Genomic DNA, 22,950 nt, shown 5'->3' with positions numbered 1-22,950 from the left:
GCAGCATCTTTCCTAAATATAGCTCTGGCTATGTAAAATTGAAATATGTGGCTCTGAACTCTGTGAAACTCTATATTGGGAATATAAACTCTGCTGTCCCGGTGGGCTGGGGCGGGGGCTGCTCCGCCTGGGGAAGGGAAGGCTCCGGGGAGACCTTCTGGCACCTTCCAGTACCTGAAGGGGCCGACAAGAAAGCTGGGGAGGGGCTTTGTACGGGGGGGGTGCAGTGACAGGGCGGGGGGGAATGGCTCTAAGCTGACTGAGGGCAGACTTAGGGCAGATACTGGGAAGAAATTCTTCCCCGTGAGGGCGGCGCTGGCAGAGGCTGCCCAGAGCAGCTGTGGGTGCCCCATCCCTGGGGGTGCTCAGGGCCAGGCTGGACGGGGCTGGGGGCAACCTGGGCTGGTGGGAGGTGTCCCTGCCCCTGGCGGGGGTTGGGGCTCGGGGGGCTGTCAGCTCCCTCCCAGCCCAAACCAGGCTGTGGTTGTTTGCTCCGTCCATCGGCAGTGCTGGCAATTCAGCCAGCCCTGGGTTACAGGTTTATTTTGGCAGTGTCACCGCAGCTGAATTGATCCCAAAGGGGGCTGCTGGCTTTAATGTCCCTCTGCTGTTTCTGTGGGACTGGACTTCCGAGCTTTGCTGTGAACGCGGAGTGTTATTCCTCGGAGCTGAGGTGCTTCACTTTACGTTAAGCAGCACGGTGTGGCTCTAACTCACTCTCACGCCTCTGCATCAGGCTTTTCTGCAAACTCTCAGGTCCTGCTGTACCCAGCTGTAGGAAGCCCCACATAGATTTCCCAAGTTCTAAGACACAGCATATGCTTAGAGTTCCCTGTGATAGAAATGCACCCACAGAGCATTGCTGATGTGTAAGCTCTGACTCACTATTTAGTGCTCCTTGATGCTTCTCAAAAAAATTCTTGTTTTGTGCAATAATATAACTCACTATGCGATGCTGCTGTTTTTTTCTCACTCTCCATCTGTAGTGAGTATACACTTCTGCTTTCCATTGCCAAATTTCTAAGACACTGACCATTTACTTGCTCCGTCCATTGCTCAACCTTATAAAGCTGATGTTTCAATCTGAGATGTAACAAAAGTTAACAAAGAAGAGTGAGTTAAACCCCAGACTCATGCCTGCTGTTGCTCATTTTGTGTACGTAAACTGTTACTGATTTGTTTCAAAATAGCAACATTTGTGAACTTAATGGAACAAGGAACATAACTGCAAAGTAGTTTCCAAAAAATCTTGGCTTGAAGTTTTAAGTTAACAAGTTTTGTTCATTCTTATTCCTCTTTCCTGTTAGCTGAATTGCAAAAAACTGGAATAGAAAATGAAAACATTAATGTTGCAGATGCAAAAATTGTGCAAGTTAGACTGTAAAATAATATGATTGGGTGTTTGCTGGTGGCGATTGCATGCTCAGAGAAGGAACTGGCACAACTCTGTTTCCCCTTGCTAACCATGCACCGCTGGAACCCAGCTATCAAACATAAAGTACAGGTCACTGGTCACAGGCAATGCCATTGCATCGAAATGGCTTTTGGCCAGATCTATTGAATATTTTTATGTAACAAATACATCCTAGGAAGTAACCACCTTCCTATGTTTATTCCACAAAAAGAAAGCAAAGGCTACGTTCAGCAGATAAAGGACTTTCTCTAAAGTAGACCCCTCCTAACAGAGCATCTCCAGCCTACCTTGGAGTATGTGGGGCCAGAGTGTGGGTGTCCAGAGTGAGCTGTGTGGTGCTCAGTAAGTCAATAAATGGGGACCAATCTCCACCCAGAGTTGAACTCTGTAAATTAAAATATCCATATAGCTAGTAAATACAGAATCCTCAGGAGGCACAATGTGCTCACCCCTCTGAGGTGAAGAATTATTGTGTGTGTGTATGATCTACTATGACTTTATTACAAGGCACGTGGGAAATAAGGAGGTGACAGCCAACATGGCTCCACTAAGGGCAAATCACGCCTGAAAAATTTGGTGGCCTTCTACGATGGGGTTACAGTGCTGGTGGGTAAGGGAAGAGTGACCAGTGTCATCTCCCTAGATGATCCTGAAGGTCCCTTCCAACCCAAACCGTCCCATGGCTTTATTGCCAGTCACAAGCTTATTGCAGGTGGCACTGCAGTTTGCCTGCTGAAATCACGGTGATCCCCAGGGCCGTTTTCCTCTTTGGCTCTTGCTTTATTTTGGGATTACAGAACTGTCATGACCACACACCATGACAGCAGTAATACTCAGCGTTTGGTTTGTCCAGGCCTGCGTATTTTCCCAGTGGGCGGTTAGCAGTTTGGACTGGGGAAGGAAGGGTTGAGTAAGCTGGCAGAAAAAGGTGAGCGAGAAGAATTTCTTCCCTCCACCCTTGCGGAGGCTGGTGTGAGTGTGAGGGGAAGCCCCCAGAGCCGTGATGGAGGGGGAGCAGCTGGCAGCCCTCCCCTCCCCAGCAGCCAGACCACAGCTGGGGAAAGGATGGAGCTCATCCCAGCAGGACAGCTTCCTGCAAGGGGTTTGTTCCTTGCACCGTGAAATACCTTCCAGCCTTGTTATGTGTAATACCTGAGGCCAGAGCAGGAAAAATCTTTGGCTATGCCCTCATGAGGAGGGCTTGAAGGATCTTAGGAAGCCCCATTGGTTTGGGCACCTAATTAATGAGGAACAACTGCCATGTCATCGTTGATTCTGCTGGCTGGGCTCAGCCTTTGGGTCTCAGACTGACCCACTGTACCACACCGTGACCTGGAGAGTTATTTTTTTTGGTACAGATTTAAGGACTTTAGTTTGATCATGTAAAAAGTAATGAGTCTTAAAAGTATGATTTAGTGGAAGAAATCTCATACCACCACTTGAATATGAATCTGAGCTGCAGTTGTTTGAGTTCTGGATTTGTCTCTAGGTATTAGAAGTTTGGACTTTTAATCAGAAAAGCGGTTTGTAGATTATCAAAAAGGACAAGTATTATTGTTTTATTGTGGCCACAGTTACAGGCTTCTCCTGTTATAACGATGAAGAAAAAATTAGACCATTCCATGTACCGGTCATTTAAGCAATTGCTCAAAGAGCTCAAGCTGGTTTTGACAAAAACAATCTGAACAGAAGTCGGTGCCAAAATGATTAAAGTGGTACTTGGCCTGGGATTACCCTATAGGAATTCTTTAAGGCTATGCTAATTAGGCAGTTGTTAAATGTAAAGCTGTAACACAGCCAATTTGCAAGTCTGCTGCGGGGAGCACAACCAGGCTGCTGTGCTGACAGGGAGAGCAGGATGGAAGCTATATGGAAGCTGTATGGAAGAAGAGTAGGTGCTCAGTGAGGAGACTATGGATCTTCTGGATCGTCCTAATATTGGTATGGGAGGGACTATTAATTAAACTCTGTCCGTTTAGGCAAGGTGAAACCATCAGTGGTAAAGCTGTGATTTTCAAGCTGGAGAAATGTTAGGCAATAAACCACAGAGTTTGTATCCAGCACTGTATGCATCTTCTGCAGCTCCCTGGTGGGGAGGGGGAGAGTGTCTCACTCTTTTGATTTATTCTTCTTTACTCATTTCTTATTAATATTACATTTGCTCAATGGATTTTTTAATTCAGGTTCTCATTGAAACCAGATTTGTGAATGAAGTCGCTGATGTTAAATTAAATGTACGTTCCTGCCTGGGTTCAATGGGGTGCCAGTGAGTTCAGCAGCGTGTCAATCCATCCAGCTCCCTGCAATGCAAAGTGAGTTTCTCAACACATCGATGGGCTGTGATATGCCACCCCCCCACTCGCCCCACCCCCCATGCTATGGCTTTGGATTTTAAGGGGTTTTCCATTCCTGCTGTCCAGAATAGCTGCAAGTGTGATCTTTCCCAGCAAGGGAAGTGTGACAAGGGCTTGGGTTAATTTCAGTTTTGATTAAATCTTCTTGCTAAACTGCCTGCCTGCTTGACCCGTGCTCTGTTTGCTCGCAGGCTTGTGTATGGGTGGCAATATGTGCTCTTCTGTCCTGGCTTCTTCAGAAAGATCTGTATTTTGGGCGCAGTCTTCACTGGGCATATTAAAATGTAATGGAAAATGTAGGCAATGAGGAGGGGAAGCTGAAAAATAAGGTGATTATATGTGGAAACAGAAGCACTTTCCATTCTGATGGGGGGAAAAAGAGATTTTGCATGTTCATAAATGAGAATGGCTTTCTTCTTCCGATTTTAGCCAATGCATGTAAACAAATGGCTGTTCTGATGACAGTGGGAAAAATCATATTCACATACCAAACGTAGGTATCATTAACATTTATATTTTATCTTTTGACAAGCTGACTAGGTGAAGTGTATGGATAACTTTTTGGGAGCTTTGCTATGTGCCCCTCCCTCAGCTTTTGTCAGAGCGCTGGATCTGTTACAGCGCAGACCCAGCTCAGATGAGGATGCGTATCTGGATTTTTGCTTGGGATGGAGAAAAACCAAACTGCCATCCCTATTTAGCTTTTTTGAAGAAGTTTCTGGCTATTAATCTGCTTGTGGAGTGGGATGCTTTTAACGAATCTCTTGGCTGCTTTGTGCAAAAAGGAAGCTTTGTGGGTTTTTTTGGGTAAGAGGGGAAAAAAAGGTTTGCTTCAAAGAAGGGGGTGGGAAAGGTGATAACACTGAAACATCATGTGGGTGATCTCTAGACGAGATACACAGAGTGTGGCATGGCACACGAAGGCTTTCCCCATAGGGAGCCAAGAACTCCCGCAGGGATAATCCACTGAGTTACCTCTGGGGCTGGTGGTGGACGGAAGGTGAGCGTTCCCTGGGGGGAAAGGGTGGAAACCATGTTGCTGCTGAGAACTGTGAGAGGAGAAATTGATTGCTCTGCCGTGCCTGGAGTGTCGAAGCCAAATAGTCCTGGAAATGGGTGTAGGGTAGGTAAGGGGTTGGGGTCTGCTGGCGGTTTTTGAAGAGTGGGGAGCTGTGGGGAGCAGGCTTGTCCCAGCAGTGGTAACGCAGTCGGGGCCCAGATTGTTTCTGGAGCGTGGGGGGGCGGCGGGGGCAGAAGGGGTGCGGCGGGGGGAGAGCAGCTCGCTGGGCTGGGGGCTGCAGGGAGCGGTGGCCATGGCGTTTGGGTGGGGGTGAGTAGCTCGGAGGAGCGTGGCGGTGCCTCGGCCACCCTAGGGAGACCACGAAGTTGGGCAGCCCGCGGGGACGAGCGTGGGCCGCTAGGGAAGCAGGTTCCCCCTGAGCGTGCCCCGGGCCCCTGAGGGGCGTCTGCGTGAAGAGAAAACACAAGCCACCCTGAGAATGCACACAGCGGCTCTGTTTAAATAATTTCTGGAAATACTAAACTTTCCTAGTATAAAAATAGAAAAGGAATGCTTAGCCTGTCTGAGGTCAGTAAACACCGTGAGTACTTGTTTGAAACCCTCTTCGTTCTCGGCGCAGACCGCGATCCAGAGGTAGAGCTGCCCTGGCTGACGGCAGCCCTGGCGCTCCCGCGTTCGTGCGGTGCCACAGCTCTGGCGTTTCTTTGTATGCAAAAAGCAAGGTTTTCTTCTGTGAAGGAAGAAGTAATTCTACCAGGATTACCTGAATCCTACTGAATACTGGAAATCGGCGGGAGTCCCAGTGGTGGGAAATCCTGCAATCCCTTTGCACGGAGGGGAAGACAGCCGACGCGTGTTGAGCTTGGCGCAGTTTTTGAGAGGATTATACTGTGATTCTTTGTGCTGGGTATTTCTGGGAGGCCCCGATCCGATGTAGCATTTTCAGGTGTTACTAACCATAAGCTGTGAAACCTTGAGCCCTTGTAGTTGAGTAAATGCTTAAATGCTTTCTTGATTTGAGGCCCGAATAATATGGAAAGTCTTTGTGATACCATAGCTAAAAGGTACACAACAGATTATTTTCCTTTCCCCTATATAAGGCACAAACTTATTCAAAGTTATCTTTTATCATTTTCAGTAGTTGATATATGAATTTCAAGAGGTGATGAAAACTGAGATTTACCTTTTTTGTGTGTGTGTGTTAAATGATACATGCATACATAGCGAGTTAGAGTGCCCTTAGAGGTAATTATACATCAGGAAGGTAAGAGAAAAGATTTCACACCTTTCCTTTTGCTCTCAAAGTAAGTAAAGAAAAATAATTTGTTGTAAGAAGTTAAAATAATAAATTTTAACGTTTTTATTGTAGGAGCCTGAATTCTGGTCCCTGTCACCGTATCACATGACACTTTGTTCTTCTCATAATCCTCTTCATTCCAGCAGGAGCAAGGGACCCATCAATGCAATTATGGGGATTAGAATCTAGCCCGGAAACCTAGAAATGTGGGAAAGCACTTTAGAGCAGAAAAAATGAAAGCTTGTCAATAAATGTATGATCAAATGGTACTCACATTAAAAAGCGGTTCAATAATATCAATAGTTATTACAAGAGGAACAACACGTATTCTGTTGTCATAGAACTCTAGAAAAACGTTTTGTCTTTGGCTTTTGGTTTATTTACGACTAATATGTAATGAACAGGCATACGTATAAGAATTGAAGGGAAGTTACAAGCTCATTTCTATAGAACTTCAGGGTAAAACAGTGCAAAGCTGAAAAATGAAAAGTTTCAAAATTCTAAAATCAAACTTGAAGGTTCTCACTGTAATGAAATACAATGTCCAAAATATTTATGAAGAGTCTTTTGTTGTCCTTGCGCAGGTCTAGGCAGAGCAAGCCGGCAATTAGAGCGATGAGAAGGAGAACTGGGTATTCAGGGAGGTGTGTGAAGGTCTGCAGGATGAACGCCGGGCTGCAGAGAGGCTGCGCTGACCCATCTGCGTGCAGCTTGTGTGGGCTGCTACGCTCGCCACAGAAAGGAGCGGAGAAGAAAACAAGTGAAACGGGTTCGTTAAAACCCCTGCACGGGGGGCTGGCCCAGGCTCTGTGCCCCTCGGTTAACATTTATATCTTTTTCTGAAGAACCACGGTTGGTTTGCTCCCTTCAGAGAGCTTTGGTGAGCAGTTGAGGTCAACCAGTGCGCATGCGTGTCTGTCCGCTCCAGCTGATCACTGGCTTAGTCCTTAAGGTCCTGGTTTCATAAGCTGACTTTGTTTGAAAAATGGAGCATATTTTAGTGTTAGCCTCTCTGTTGACCTTCCTCAAATCCTGTCCCAATTCTATTGGTTTGTTTTTTTCTGGTTCCATTATCAAGTAGATATTGATTCTACGCACAAAAAGATTTTCCAGGCGGTGCCATTGAGCTCCCCACTTCAGGTCTTTATTTTTTTTCCCTACAAGGTGCAAACATTTCAATTTTGGCTTAAGGTAAATGTAAGTGAATATTAACGTTCTTGCTTTTTTCCTGAGAATAGCAGAAATCAAAGTGGCTCATTTGAGGGTGGAGGGGAAGGGGGGGTTGGCAGAACTCCTCTGCCATCCCACCAAATCGAACAAGTCTTCAAACGCCCAAATTCAGCACCAAACATTTCAGCAGAAAGAGGAAATATGATGGCTTGGCATGCAAGCACAGGCTCAGGACTGCTTCCACTGCTCTAAACTCTGGCTAAGTAATATCTTAAATACTTCTTATTGCTGTTAAGAGCACTGTGTTCTCCCTCCTTCAGAGTCATGAGGGATCCCATCTCCTCAATGCTTCCTCTCATCCCCATCCCAGACCCTGTGGAATCAAACTATGGAACAAAGACCCTGTGGGATTTCTGTCCTCCAAGCATCTGTCCTGCAGGTTTGGTTTTTTTTTTTTTTTTTAATATACAAAGGGAGAAGTGGCACCAGGTTTAAAAAGCTGAACTTGCTAGAAGACTGCTCTAATGAGATGAGTATTGCTTTGCTTCAAAGTCAGCAGGGGTGGTAAAGGCACGCTATAAATTTAAATTAACCACGGTAGAGTAGAAAGAAGTCGCTCCTGGAGTGTACCACTACATCTTTCCTGTCTCCCAAAGTTTATCCCCCTCCTGCTTTACAAACGAGATCAGGGACAGGGAGCTGCCGTGGCACGGAGCATCCCAGGCTCTCTGCCTGCCTGATGCCGGGTTCTGACTCTGCAGCAGCAAAGTGGGTCACCAGCTTGTTATTGCAGCTCAATTTTGGTGTCGTTTAGGCAGCTGAAGAGGAACAAATAGGCCATCGATCAGCCTAGCAACAGCCCAGGGCCTTCATATTTTAATTACATGTGTTCTTTGGACCAGGTTCATCCCTGTTGAAACATCATCACCTTAAATGAAACCCCACAGTGGAGGGATTTGGCCTGATACGTGTGGGGTTTTCCCCTCTGTGTTATTAATACATCTAACACTGTTGAAAATAACTTCATTTTTCTGTCTCTCCAACTTTTCGAAGCAAGCTCACTCAGTTTTTGATGCCATTTCTAGTGGTGAAGGGAGATGAAAGTAATTTTTCCTGGTGGCCTTTACTGTAGGAAGAAGCTTTAAGTAATTGTTGAAACCTACTCGTCCAGCGCAGCATTACCGCTCTGTGTTTGGTGTAAAAAAGCTTTGCTTGATTTACCAAACGGAAACTGTAGCTCTCAGTAATGTTGCTGCCATGTGGTATCTGTGGGCACTGGAGAAGCCCAGTGAAGTCCACTGGAAGGTGAGGCCGTTTCTGGATGGGGCTGTGTTATGTGGGACCTGTTCCATCAAACCTGGCTGCTCTAGCAGCGATGAAGGATTTTTTAGTGGTTTTTTTTTTTTTTTTTGCCCCCTCCAAGAAGGATTTAGACCACAAGCCTAAATATGCCACGAGTTAGGACTAAAATGCAACTTGTCTCTTTCTCAAGCATGCGTAGATGTGCGATTTGGCTAAGGGCACACAAGCTGCTCCTTCAGGGAAGCATCTGCAGGAGGAACCTCCACACGTTTGCTCACACGGTGCCAAAGGGTGTGATTCTCCAGCACAGTCTCCTAGCTGGAAACTAACGGACCAGGGAGGGGAGTCAGCGTGAGGCGGAGCAGTTGCTCCTCTCTTTGCAGTGACCCGCACATCGAGGGCGAGCCGAGCTCCTGTGTCCCCAGCAGCGCTCCCAACCACTTGCCTGCAGCAGTGAGAGCCAACGGCCGGGAGAAGCCAGTTGCCAAATCCCCTGGCAGACAGCTTCCAGGGCAAACGGAGGGGCTGGGGCCAAGGTGCCAAACTGCAGCTGCTGTCCTAGCTGGGTCCCTGCTCTCCTCCATCCTCCAAGCCACCAGGGTCAGAGCCCTGCAGGGCTCCCCACCGATGTCGCTGCTAGAGGATGTGATCCTGGAGAACGTCAGCTGGGCTGCCGAGGAAGCGCAGGGCAACGAATCCTCAAAGCACGCGTTTTTCTCTCTGGATTATCAGCATGTCCAAGTCCCCTTTGAAATCACGCTCTGGATCATGCTTGCATCCTTGGCCAAAATAGGTGAGGTACCTTGAGAGGGATGGGGGTCTCTGTGGGGATGGGGTGGGCAGGGGTGGGGTGGCCTTTGTGTCACCTCTTCTCCAATCTTGGAGCCTGAGAGATTCCTGCACGCATGGAAAATAACTACCCGGTTGCATTTTTGGAATGCAACGTTGGAAATGGTGGTTTCCCGTCTAGGAGTTCATGCCTCTGCATGCTGTTCTGTTAGTACAAAAAATATTAGGCTTTCCAGGAGAAGGGATTTTATTTAAGTGCAGCACGTGCCCAGGTGTGCTTCCATCTCGATGAGCTTGCCAGCTATGCTCCATGCAGGTTGTCCACTGACATCTTCATCTTAAAATGAATCCTCCTCGTTCTTATAAAAGGGTCCTGTGCCTGGCCAGCTGCAAGGAGTAATTCAGTCCGTGTGCAGGGTGTTATACAGCCTAAAATAAAATCCCTTTGCATCGCGGAGGTTATCTGTGCAACAACACCTAAGAAAGGATATTTTGTATAACTTGGACCTTTTTTTTTTTTTTTTTTTCTTTGCAAAACTGGGCATAGGAAAGTCAAAATTATATATTCTCCCCCCGCCACCCAGGAATTGTGTTCACTTCTGTTAAATTACAGCTATAAAAGTTATTTTACAGCATTTTTTTCTTTATTTTTTTTCCTCAGAAGGGAGAAGCCTCTCAGATTCAGTCAGATAAAAATTTTCTTTCAGATGGAAATTGTCTTTTTATTTTGCTGTTCTTCATCTTTTATGATGAGATCCCAATTCTGTTGACATGCCTGAAGAAATAATAATAATTAATGATCACAGATTATTCCCCGCCCCCCCCTTATTATTTCTGTTCCAGTTTCATTTGTTTCAATTACTTTTAATAATCACCTTGAGTACTTTGGTGGTTGTCAGCATTTCAGCATTTCTCTCTAACGTTGGGCATTGCACAAGGCTGGCTTGATTGGACATTTTTCAGTGTTGCCTTTAGCTTTAAGTTTTAATGATTAAATAATATTAAGATTATAAAGTGCACCATTTATAATTAATAGGAATGCTTCTTGTGTTGTTTTTTTTTCTTAATGTGTGGAAGGAATCTGTGTTGTGTTTCAAATGAGCAGTTGCTCTTTATGTTAGTGCTGAAGGTAGCCTGTGAACCAGATTACATTGTAGGTAATTCCACTTTTTTTATTTGTGCAGATTATTTCCTTTTTCTATATGTGTATTACCTAAAAAATATATCTCTAACCTTATGCTATGGTGAAAAGCAGTCTGAACCAACAGTTTGGTCTTTTCAGTCCTTTTTCAGATGTTTCTAGCTGATATCTGATTGAGTGACTCCACCTTAATTGCGTGTGTTTGTTACTGGTGCTCTGAGCGGAGCCCGATGGGGGCGGGAGCGTGGGGGTCTTCCTCGCCCCGACCAGGAGTGGTTGGTGCTCTTTAGCCAGTTTGGGCTGGTGAGATAATACATTTTTTTTATTTATCCCTCCCCTTCCAGGGTTCCATCTCTATAACAAGCTGCCTTCTGTTGTTCCCGAAAGCTGTTTATTGATATTCGTAGGACTCATCATGGGGGGAATCATCTATGGCTTAAATGACAAGTCACCGCCCGTTATGGACAGCGATATCTTTTTCCTTTACCTTCTACCACCCATCGTGCTTGACGCAGGTTACTTCATGCCCAGCCGTCCCTTTTTTGAGAACATCGGCACTATCCTCCTGTACGCGGTGGTGGGGACGATATGGAACGTGTTTGGGATCGGCTTTTCCCTGTACGGGATCTGCCAGGTGAAGGCGTTTCGCCTGCAGGACGTGTCACTGCTCCACAACCTCCTGTTCGGCAGCCTGATCGCCGCCGTGGACCCCGTGGCTGTGTTAGCCGTCTTTGAGGAGATACACGTCAACGAAAAGCTACACATTTTGGTCTTCGGCGAATCGCTCCTGAACGATGCGGTGACGGTGGTAAGGACTAGCTTTTATTATGAGTATTTAATGTCTAGAGGGAAGATGGGCAGGTGCCAAGAGGTGGGATGTGGGATCTGCAGAGGGAGAACAAAGGCATCAAGAGCCTCTTCTAGCAGAGGACTCCTGGCCCACTTCTCTGGCCTCGGGTCCTGAGAAGCTTTCAGGTGAACATCTCTTCAACGGTATGTCTTGAGGCAGCAGTGCTATAGCACTCCCCTGGTAGGAGCCTGACCTCCAGAGAAGGATGCTGACCCTTGGCTGGCAGAAATCCATCCCAGCAGTGTATTTTAGTCATTGCTACATATGGCCGTGTCTAGTGAGTAACTTGGTGACGGCTGTTTGTCTCTTGTTTTTCATCCAGGTGCTCTACAAGCTATTTCGATCTTTCTGTGAAATGCCAACCATCAAAAGTGTGGATGTTTTTGCTGGAGTTGGAAAATTCTTTGTGGTCGGACTAGGAGGAGTGTTAGTAGGTCTTACTTTTGGGATGACCGCCGCCTTTACCACGCGGTTCACCAAGGATATCCGGGTCATCGAACCGCTCTTTGTCTTCCTGTACAGCTATCTTTCCTACCTCACTGCCGAGATGTTCCACCTTTCGGGGATCGTGGCGTAAGTATGTCCCAGCATCTCACCTGTCCAGGAAAGCTTTCTGGCTGTATGTACTGAAAAGTATCATAAAAGTTTTAAAGTAAGTTTGCTTAGTTGGAAACCTGTGTACGGCAGTGAGGAGCGAGTCCAAAAGCCTGTGGAGGAGCAGAGAGCTGTAACCCCGTTGCACACATTGCAGTTACACGTCAGTGGCAGTAGCTGCAAGTCACAAGCCATGCAGATGACTGCCACTGGGCAAGCTTCCCATGGCTGGTCAGCTTATGGAGGCTGTTGAGGAATGCTTCTTTGAGCTCCATGGTTTCTGTTTGGAAACCTCGGACATCCAAGCAGTGAGGTGTCTAGTAGATTTGGCGGAGCCAGGCGAAGCTTTCTTGGCATGTTTTGTTATTGTCCACACATTGCCTAGTCAAAACCAAGATTTGAAGAGCTACAAGAAGTATTTAAACAACTCCTTGGAAGGGTTTGGTCTCAGTGTACAACACGTCTGTTTTAGTGTCCCCCGTCCCCATCCGTACCCCTCCCCACCAGCTGGCTCTGGGTGGTGGCCCCAGAGGTGGGGACTGAGCAAAGCGAGTCATGGGGTGGGAGCTGTGTATCCCCTACAGAGCCAAAAGCCTGGCCATACTCCTGCTGTTTGGGAGTGGAGGCTGTGAGGAAACCTCTGCTTTGAAGAGTCTGACTTACTGCCGCAGTTCAGGTGCAGCTCTGGAGTTTGGTCCCCTGAGTGACAGTGTCACCCGTCCTCTCGATCTCCACTTGGAAATCTGCTTCAGCCACGGTTCTCAGAGGCTTCAAAGGTGCTAAACCAAACTGCTTGCAGCTTCCTACAGCGCAGCCAGCCCCATACGCTCTTCAGTCTCCAAAGGGCTTCAGAGTGCGGCGGGTGTCTCCGTGAGCTGCCATGCAGCAAGGGCAGCACGCGGGGTGCACGGGGACCCCCTGTCCACAGCCCAGCCCCACGCCCGCTCCCCGGCAGCTTCTCCGGTCATGAAGCCAAACGACTTGTTTCTGTAAATTCAGTCTTTCATAAATGGTCGTTTATAGACAATACAGTTAATTTATTTTTCTTTTTATTGGGGAGGTCTCTTGATAAAACGAGTAATTTTGGGTCAGATCCTTCACTTTTAAGGGATGCAATTGAACCTCGTGCTTACCTCGTCGTGCATTTCGCTTGCAGAGCAGGTGCTGAGAAAAAAATAAATGCAATAATCCTAATGGTCAAAGAAAGCTCACCTGGGAAAGCAGAGACAGACGAAAACCAGAGCAATTCAGTCCTGGTTTCTGTGGGCTGGTATCTGTTGCATTTGGTTCTCCTACCTGAACTTCAGTCAGCTGGGGCTGAGGATCACAACGAGCTATTTAATATTTCCCAAAAGACTGTAAAGTGCACTTAGACTGCATTGATAGCTACAGTGCAAACAGCTATAAATCTGACCTTTTTTTTTTTTTAATTTTCTTTTTATCTTGATTGTTCTGTTGGGTATCACTAGACACAGAGTATCTGGAAGATCTATTTTTAAACTAATGATACTGCTTTGGATATAAACCATTCCTATATCTTGCAGATTTTTTTTCCTTGAATGGTTAATGGAAGCAATATCCTAGCATTACTGAAAACAATTCTAGCTCTGGGAATAGGTGAGAGAAAGCCTATTTATAGGGATGTAAGTCAGAACAGTGAAATAAATATGCTGCATAATCATCACAGAGCAGAAAACATTCAATCCTAATGGTGTCTCCTCCTATCAATCACAATCTACTGTACCCATTATGGAACCCATTTTCCATTCTTTTGAATAATGCATTGTTTCTAAAGCAAAACAATTGCAAAGGCAGCTGAATCCTGCACCGCTGGCCTTATAATTGCCACATTATAAATGCCTCTTTCATATATCTTGATTTCAAACAATTCATTCATTTGTGACCAGGGAATACTATATTATAAGAAGCAGATCTTGGCAGTTTGTTTCTTTGAAAAATAATATGATTGCCAAAAAATCAATTCTATGTAGTCAAAGAAAAAAATAATCTGTGAATGCAACCCAATCCGCTAAACAATTCTGCAAATGTTTTTAGTTTGATGCCCCTGCCCTGCCCCCGTAGCAGTGTCCATCTTTGAAGCTGTGGCAGGACAGGTCAAGTTTATACCTTCTCCGTGAATCTGGAGTGAGCCCATATCCATTCTCTGGTAAGTGTTCCCAAACCAGGGCTCTGGAATTCACTTGACCATAAACATTTGTTGGGCTGCTTTGTTCCTAGGTAGAACTATTTTACCCACTATTTATTGAGGCCAGCACAGAAACAGAATTCATTATTTTCTTTTTAGCCTGTGGTTCAATCCCTGTTACTCTTTCTAGCTCAGTGCTTTAAGCAAAGTGGATCAGTCAAAAAAGGGTAAATCAAAAACGACTGATTTCAGAATATTTTTAAGTATTGGTACATTTTTTTAGGAGGTGAAAGATGTGAACTCACACAGCATTAGGTGAAAAACGGATTTGAGTCTTGGACTCATGCTGCTGGATAAAGCGGGGTCTCTTTCCCCAGCAGGGTTACCGTGGCTTTCCTGAGTCTGACCTTTCGTGTCCTGCACCTTTAGTACAAGTCCTCTTCCTGGAGCCCAGTTTTAATTTCAGGCAAATCCAGATGTTTCTCCTTCAAAAAAAGTATGGTGTGTTTTCACAGTAATGAGGAAAACCAAATAACAATTACTTTTAAGTGATAGATATAGAAATGTGTTGCATGCATATTGGGGATTTTTTTTGTTTGGATGCAAAGCCCAGTAATCAGTAACTCACAGTGGGCAGAAGTGGATATTCATTTGAAAAAAGATTTTATTTTCCTTCTAATTTCTTAATTATTTTCCCAACCAAATATCTGATAAGTATTTTCCCGTAATAGTGTTGCTGATTTGCTTAGTGCTTTAAGTACAGCAGAAATGAATGTCGCTGCTGCCCGTTCCGCTGCCTGGGCCCAGCGGTGGGTGCTGAGTGGCGGTGAGGGTGAGCTGGGGGCTCGCTGCTGAGCCAGAGGGCAAGTGGCCCTCACTCCGCGTCGGGTAGCGGCGGTGCAGGTGAGGAGCAGCAATGCAGTGGACGACAGCATCTTCCCGAAATAAATACATAGCTGTGGAGGAGAGAATCGGGGTCTTTGGTTTCATACAGTTCATAAAACCACATCCAGAAAGAAAAGCTGGTGAGGGGCTTTGTACGGGGGGGTGCAGTGACAGGGCGGGGGGGGAATGGCTCTAAGCTGACTGAGGGCAGACTTAGGGCAGATACTGGGAAGAAATTCTTCCCCGTGAGGGCGGCGCTGGCAGAGGCTGCCCAGAGCAGCTGTGGGTGCCCCATCCCTGGGGGTGCTCAGGGCCAGGCTGGACGGGGCTGGGGGCAACCTGGGCTGGTGGGAGGTGTCCCTGCCCCTGGCGGGGGTTGGGGCTCGGGGGGCTGTCAGCTCCCTCCCAGCCCAAACCAGGCTGTGATGCTCTGATTCTAACCAGAGCACAGGCAGCTCTGCCCATCTGCAGGCTTGCCAGGGGGCAACCCTGGTTTTTTTCCATCACAACCCCCAAAATGCAAAGAATCTCCTTTGTGAAATTCTGCGGTTAAATGTGATGGTTTTGCTGCAAAGCAGTAGTCGCATGGCTCTTTTCTGACCAGCTCTTAGCTGAGAGGATATGTTATGGATGATGTGGTGCAGAGGCCACCACCTATCCTAACACCTATTTGCATCTATATGGGTCACTTACCTGTCCTGGTCACAGCTTTGTAGCTTTAGGTTAAAGCTGGTGTTTAAAGCCAGTCTGCCAGACCCAGGTGCAGTTCTGCAAGCCAAGGATCTTCTGTGGCCTTGTCTGCGCTTGATGTGATATGAAGAGAAACCGCTGTGTCCCATGTGAAAGGAATTTTTGATGTGATAAAACTGTGCGGATGGCGTTACCAAATACCAATGGAAATCAGGTCTCAGAAACTTAAAACTGCTTTTCTGTCGCTGGTAAAATATTTAGAACAAAATGTTGCTGTCCAGGTAAAAACATAAAAAAAAATGGAACTTTGGCTCTTCGAGTGCTCAATTGTTTTGACCTTTTAAAACTGCTGGCCTGATAATGTATTTATTTGAAAAGCTGATGGGTTAGGCTAACCACATATACCCTGCAACTTGAAGAACCAATTATCCATGAAAAATTGCAAGGCAGAAGTTTTAATTGGTGCTGCACACTTCTGAATTGACCTTGGATATTCAATACCTGAGGAGGTCAGATGTTCCGACTATAGCAACAGCATTTCTTGGCTCGTTGTGCAGCCTTGTGAGTGTGCTTTAGCGTTTTATTGTCTGTGGGTTGCGTGGAGTCGATGGCTTCCTAGCTGTGCCCAAATAACCTACTGTGCCAGCCCCGTCAGGCTTAGAAATACACAGCGTGAGCTATGTCGTGAGTTTCTCCAGCTTTAGACTGGGTTCGGTCCCTTGTGTGAAGGGTACAGCACTGGGGCTGCTCTTAGACTATGCTGATCCAGAGTCCTGCAAGAATCTGTTGTAGTGACCAGACACCATCCAAACTCCCAGGAGTCCTATTTACACGTCTCATGCTGAGAAACAACTCTCCCGTTCCCTCGAATGTCTTTCAGCCAGGCAAAACAGGGGATGGGGACTGCTAAGCATGAAACTCTTCAGCCCAGGTGGTTGGAGTTAAAGGGCTGAAAATAGGTTGTTGTGATGGGAAGAGCTGGGTGCAGTTAATTGTAGGTATGGCTGTGTAGCTATAATAAGCGCAATAGACGGCAAGTTGTTTATCTGTTAAAAACCAGATTCAGACAGTCTGGTCGACCTGCATAGTATCTTATCATCCTGGTGGTCCTCCTGATACCATTGGGCTGATGTAGGAATTGAAGCACCTGCAAATACCTAAGACCTGACGAAGCCGATTTGTTTTTAAATAAATAACAATGTGTCAATTTTATTGTTTTGTTTTCATTTTCTCAGCATCATTGCTTGTGCCATGGGCATGAAACGTTACGTGGAGGCCAACATCTCTCTGAAGTCTCACACCACAGTCAAATACTTCATGAAGATGTGGAGCAGTGTCAGCGATACCCTCATCTTCATCTTTCTTGGAGTTTCCACCATTGGAGAAAATCACGAGTGGAACTGGCCATACATTTGCTTCACTGTCATTTTCTGTCTCATTTGGAGAGCACTAGGTATGGTGAAATTACAGATTTTATTTTTTTTTATATCTATAACCCTTAAGCAGGGTGTCAGCTAGGCAGGACTGTGTCCAGATGGCTTTTGAGTATCTCCATGACTGGAGACTCAACAACCTCCCCGGGAAACCTACTGCAGCCCTTGACCAGCCTCATGGTAAAAAAGTGACCAAGGTTTTTGTGTGAATGTATATATATGTGTATATGTATATATATATATATATCTATCTCTCAAGAGGAAGAGAGCTATGCATGAAAATACTCCTCTGATAATTATGGCTAACGATAACCTTCTTGAGATGAGTTACAATGAAAATCTGAGTCCTGGTCCCGGAATACTCTGGGGTCCTGATTTCATTCATTGTAAACGACTAGAACACCAGGTGCAGTGTTCTCCCATTGTCCCCAGTTGTACCAGTTGGTTTAGTGTTCCGAGAGGCTGATTCTCCAGTGCCTCTAACATTGTGCAGTTACTGTCACCTATATGGGTGTGGAATGGAGTGCCTAGCTCCTCAGTTATGGATGGTTGTGTATATTAACTGTGTCTGCAAATGGAACGGAGCTCGCGTTTTGGCAAAGAATTTGAGAGCTAAAAGTATTCAACGGGATTTATGTTTATGAACCACAAAGAGAGTGAACTCAAATTTGATAGACATTTCGAGAAATTGCTTAAATAGGCCAGGCCGTGATTAGCAACACATAGCGGAATGGGTTTCATTAGCTGGTAATACAGGCCAGGGTTTGTTTTAGTAACTGCACCATAAACATGCTTGGAAACATGCTTATTAGTCAGTTATGTGTACATTTTAATGTTTTGTTATGATTAAGTGGTTTGCTCTTAAATGACTTGCTCAATGAAGCAAGTTCTGAGTGAGTCTGACTTTTTCTAGTTCAAAACGTCTTTATTGCAAGACATAAGGAACACAGTAACATTATGAAAGTGCAACCAGACTGCTGCAGCTCTCCAAACGCTGCTCTTCTGATTGCATCCTCTAATTATGCAGCACATTATTAGCGCAGGGCTCAGCACTGCAGCCAGGAAAGAAACCACTCTTTCCATTCAAAATTCCCCTTAAATTAAATGAGAATACACAAACCAGGGCTGAAGATAGTCTTGCACAGCTGATGCCGAGTAAGTTGTGCCTTTTCTGCAGCGCCTTCCTGGAGAGCTGTAAGCATGCCGGGAGGATGCGAGCGGGGCAGGGTGCTGCATGAAGCCGGGCTGGGAAACGCCTGCCTTGGAGATGGTGCTTGGGAGGAGAGCCCTACCTGCTTGACGTGCCCAGCAGCTCTGGAGCTGCTGGAGGCACTGGTCCAGAGCTGGGAGGTGCCCAGGGAGTTTGCTTGCAGGAATGGGGGACTCTTGTGATGATGGTGCTGGGGTTGGGTGTCAGCTGTGCCCCGGTCCTTGGTTGGATTCTCCCTCTCCTCTCAAACAAGAAATGATTTTGCTGAAGCCTGGGGACTGGAATTACTCTGATATCAGAGAGATCATCTAAAAAGCAAAATACATTAATTGCATGACAGCACTAACATTCAACTGTTATCCAAGCACCAACGAGGCTTCCTTCTGCTCTTTCTGAAGGTATCTCTCTAGAAGAAGATATAATCTGCTCAAAATGATTAATTGTATGTAATTTCTTGGAGCAAACTGGTCTTGAATTAGTTTAGGGCATGCTAATAATAATTTATGAGGAAGGATTAAATTAAGACAAAGGCCAGGATATCAGATCCTGTAAATTTTGTTCCTTTAAATCCTTGGCACTGTGTGAGCTTTACCATAGCCGCAGATGTGATCTGAGGTATGCTTTATTTAACGTATTTATTTGTTCTTAAGTTACAAAGAACCTTGACACTGAAGTACTTCATGCCTGCTGGTCTGGGCGCCCTTTCCACAGAGCTCCAGAGCTGGGGAAGGTGTTGCAATGTTCGGTTAGTGAGTTCCCTATTCCTAAACAGCGCTGGCTTTTTGTTTTCTTCAAACTGCGCTGACATGCAGTCAGAGTTCAGATATTTTTAGTTGTATGTGTGTGGGAAGATGTTGGATACGTACAAGTGCACTGTTTTACAAACACCCTTTAGAAAAACCATAGTGATGTGGATCCAGCTGGTTCCTAGCAAAAGTCAGTGACGGCCTGTGTCATCAGTTCTCAAAACAGCCGTATATCTTCAGGAAAGAAGATGTTTATTGTATCCGTTGGTATTAAGATCATGGCTTACTGATTTATGGCCTGACTTTTTGTACCTTTCTGCATCTGTTTATGTATTTGCAAATGACTATAATTTACATCAATTGCCATGTCACCTTGCGCAGTCTTAAATTTGCACAGTGTAAATCTTTGAGTGAAAGATTTGTGAAGAAACATCATTAATGCAGGCAGAATATAGCTACTTATCCAAGCTGCTGCTTAGAAACTTTTGGAAATCGGAGGGTAACCTGTGGCTAAGCTGTTGCTGATGGTTTGCCTCGAGAGCATTTTTAACCCAAGCAATCAAATAGTTTGTTATCACCAATTAGAATAAATCAATTAATATTTCAATTAGGTTCTGAGGATCTGGCGCCGTATCATTATATGGGTAAAGTTTCAGCTGACACATGACCATAGAATGGCCCTATAAACCTTAATTAATTACCATCAAAATAAATGTGCTCATACATCCTCTGTTGCCAGTAGTTCTTGTTTGTTCAGCATTTAGCTGACGCTTAACACCGAGTCACCAGGTGGACGGTGTGTTCTGGGGACCCACGGTCATGGGAGCAGGATGACACAAACACCCCTGTGGAGCTGAGTCCCGAAAGACACTCTGGTTTCCCAGCCGGACTGTGGTAAGCACAAGGCTGAGTTAAAAACCAGGAGAATTTGCTACAATATGTGCTACCTAAATACTTACAGTCGTACAAACCCCCAGAACTGTGGCCATTCAATGGTGTTTGCAATCCCCCAAATCAGAAATGTGTTGGGGATTAATTTTTATCTGGACAAATCACATGCAAACCTTTTGGACCAGGCTGGAAGCAAAGCCCTTTTCCAGTGGGATGTTGGGAACTTTCCACTTTGGGCCCTGGTTCCTTGTGACCGGTGTTTACCATTTCAGTGATGTTTCACTGTGAAATACATCATAGGATTGAGTTTTATCAAATTGCTCCTTTTGTTTGATGTGCTCCCATCTTCTTTCCTGCTTTTCAGGGGTTCTTGTGCTGACTTTCTTTGTGAACAGATTTAATGTGAACACCATCACCAGCAAGGACCAATTCATTATCGCCTACGGGGGTCTCCGAGGAGCTATTTGTTTCTCTTTGGTTTTCTTGCTCCCTGACTTTCACAGAAAGAAGCTTTTCATTGCAGCGACAACTGTTGTCATCCTCTTCACTGTGTTTGTACAGGTAAAACAATCTCGGTGTCACCAGGAGATGTAAAGAATGAGAGTGACTTATTTTCCAGACAAATAACTGGTACTAAGCCATTAGATGGATATTAGGGTTTACCAGTCATTAAAACTTTCCCTGCGTTGAGTGGCTAGGCACGTAAAAATCTAAAATTATTACTGAAAGAGGCAGAAGTGTGAGAATGTGTCACACATTCATGAGGCTGGCTAGCAGTTGTTGACTTACAACGTGTGCTGTATCATTTTCCATGATAACTTGTCCCATCTTTGATCTGGTCCACCCGTATTGGGGTAGCAGTGGTGAAAACAGTGAAGGATGTTGCTGGCATAGGTTTCCTCTCTGGAGTAGTGCTGTAGTGCTTCTGCGTGTTCTATGGGAGAGCAAAGCCAATGCAAACCAATCTCTACAACTAGTTTGCTCTTTGAGCAAGGTAAGAACTAATTTTTATTGTAGATCTTGTCATGAACTGAAATGCCACCTGAGCCGTGCAGTAATGAAGGTCAGTTTTGCTGATCCCAAAGGTGAGAAGGTGGAGGATGACTGGAAACACTCCAAACCCTCTGAACATTGACAGCAAGAATTTTAAGAGGTTTATGGTTTGGTCATCTCAGTTTTGGTAGCTCACAAACGGGACAATGTAAAGGGACCTAATTTTGAAGGAGTGACTTCCTAATGTTTTCTGAGAAGTTCCATTTTATTGGGGCATCCAAGAGCTGAAGCCACAACAGTCCTTAGTTGTTCATCAAAATACTTTATATATACATCTGAGATGTTTTTAAGTTCATGCAGCAAAGCAGCTGCGGTTATTTTATGATGATGCAGCAGGAAGGGGATTGCTTTAACTGGAGAAAAAAATGTGGGGGTGTGACTTGTTATACCAGGCAAGGAAAATCAGAAGCAAATAAAGTCATAGCACATTTTATTTGCCTCTAACTTTTCTTTTATAAAGGAACCCTAAGCCCTGTGTCTACCTTCTTTCTCCTTCTGCCCTGGCGATTCTTGGGTTGTTTCCCACCCAGTGGGAAAACTTCTGTGAGTGAGTGCAACCTGCCCACATCACGGAGTGGTTGTGGACGTGTTCATCTGCCAGGGTAGGAGAGGGAGGTGGACCTTCACAGCACTGTTGCTCAGAGATATTTGATTTATTGTTTCAAGCACGAATGTACTATTTTTTTCCTGGGTTTTTTTTTCCTTTCTTTTTAAAGACTGTTTTTTGCCGTGGGTGTGTTTTGCAAAGCACAATCCTATATGAAGGCTGTAGGAGCACCTGCAGCTTGGGCTGCTCCTGGGGAGCCCATGGGAGGTGGTACATCTGCCCCTGCCTGCTGTCACACAGCGGACAGGGTCCCAGGCTGGCCAGCCTGCTGCTGGTACTGCTCTCCTTACTAACGTGCCTTTGTCACGGATTCTTAATTAGCACCCTCCAGGTGTATGATGGGGAAAGGCTGTGCCTAAAGGAGGGAGAACCCGAGTTGTGAGGAGTTCCTGTGCCGCAGGGCTGGGGAGGAGCAGGCAGCAGCTCTCGGCATTGCTGTGACATCTAGTGGTGAAAGCCTCCGTGCTTCCTCCGGTGGGCTGGAGGCTGTGGATGTGCCTCCCCTCTGCCCAGCAGCGAGCCTGTAGGGGCAAGGATCCCTTCCCTGAAATCCACCTTTTAGTTCACCTGGCAAATGCTGTCATATGCGAAGGAGGATGCAGAGGATGGAAAAACTGGGGCTGTCCGGTTGCAAAGTGAGCAAGGCTGATGTCTGCCTGGTGTGCTCTAGCCCAAAAAGTTAAGAGGAGGTCCCTGTAGGGCTGACGCAAGTGGGATGGAGGTCTGGGAAAGGCACCGTGCGGAAGAGCTTGCCGGGAGCTCCTGCGGCAGGGCGTGAGGTCCGCGCAGAGCTGTGGACCCGGGGCTGCCCTCCCGCCCTCGGATGGGGGGAGCAGAGCAGCTGCTGGGGCTTTGGGAGACGGCAGCTCACAGTGACAGCTGCCGCATGGCCCATGGCTGAGCATCACCCTCAAGAGCAAATCCCTTCCACGTGGCCTCCCCGAACCCCTCAGGTGGGGGGTGTTGGGTACCCGGGCAATGTGGAGGGTTGGGGCTGACGCTGTGCATCCCCACATCCACCGAACCCTCACCACGAGCTGCAAAACATGGTCAGCAAGTGTGACGTGCTGATGGGCTCGGAGCTGAGACCTGAGGGCAGCTGAACTGGGCACTGTTTTCAGGCTGAAAGGAGCGAGCAGGGGCCGGGGTGGGGGGAGCACACTTAGGTGGAGGTTGACAAGTTTTAAGATGCAAATGTGGGTCAGAAATTGAAAAGATAGGGTCACTAGGCACGTCCGCTCATGCAGAGACGCTCTTGAGTCTCAGACAAAGGTTGTTCTAAGGCAGCAGCTCCATTCTGCCGAGCCTTCGGAAAGTCCTTCCCAGGACTGGGGAAAGGGCTTTTGTGTCACCTCAA

At 46.2% G+C, this 22,950-nt stretch overlaps 1 protein-coding gene across 1 annotated transcript in view; it reads left to right on the top strand.

Moving 5' to 3' along the window:
* The window catches only part of LOC101918234 (sodium/hydrogen exchanger 2-like), a 40,952-nt gene that overhangs the window by 449 nt on the left and 17,553 nt on the right, over positions 1–22,950 (top strand). Inside the window, exons 2-8 of the mRNA XM_055818338.1 lie at positions 6,671–6,855; positions 7,577–7,695; positions 8,942–9,351; positions 10,833–11,296; positions 11,661–11,911; positions 16,889–17,106; positions 20,298–20,494. Coding sequence (XP_055674313.1) covers positions 9,186–9,351; positions 10,833–11,296; positions 11,661–11,911; positions 16,889–17,106; positions 20,298–20,494 — 1,296 coding nt within the window. The 5' untranslated portion in view covers positions 6,671–6,855; positions 7,577–7,695; positions 8,942–9,185. The remainder of the gene's footprint in view (positions 1–6,670; positions 6,856–7,576; positions 7,696–8,941; positions 9,352–10,832; positions 11,297–11,660; positions 11,912–16,888; positions 17,107–20,297; positions 20,495–22,950) is intronic.

Source organism: Falco peregrinus, chromosome 13, assembly GCF_023634155.1.
Source record: "Falco peregrinus isolate bFalPer1 chromosome 13, bFalPer1.pri, whole genome shotgun sequence".
Taxonomy (NCBI): domain Eukaryota; kingdom Metazoa; phylum Chordata; class Aves; order Falconiformes; family Falconidae; genus Falco; species Falco peregrinus.
Note: the sequence above shows the minus strand (reverse complement) of the source record. Positions and strands in the feature narration are given on the sequence as shown.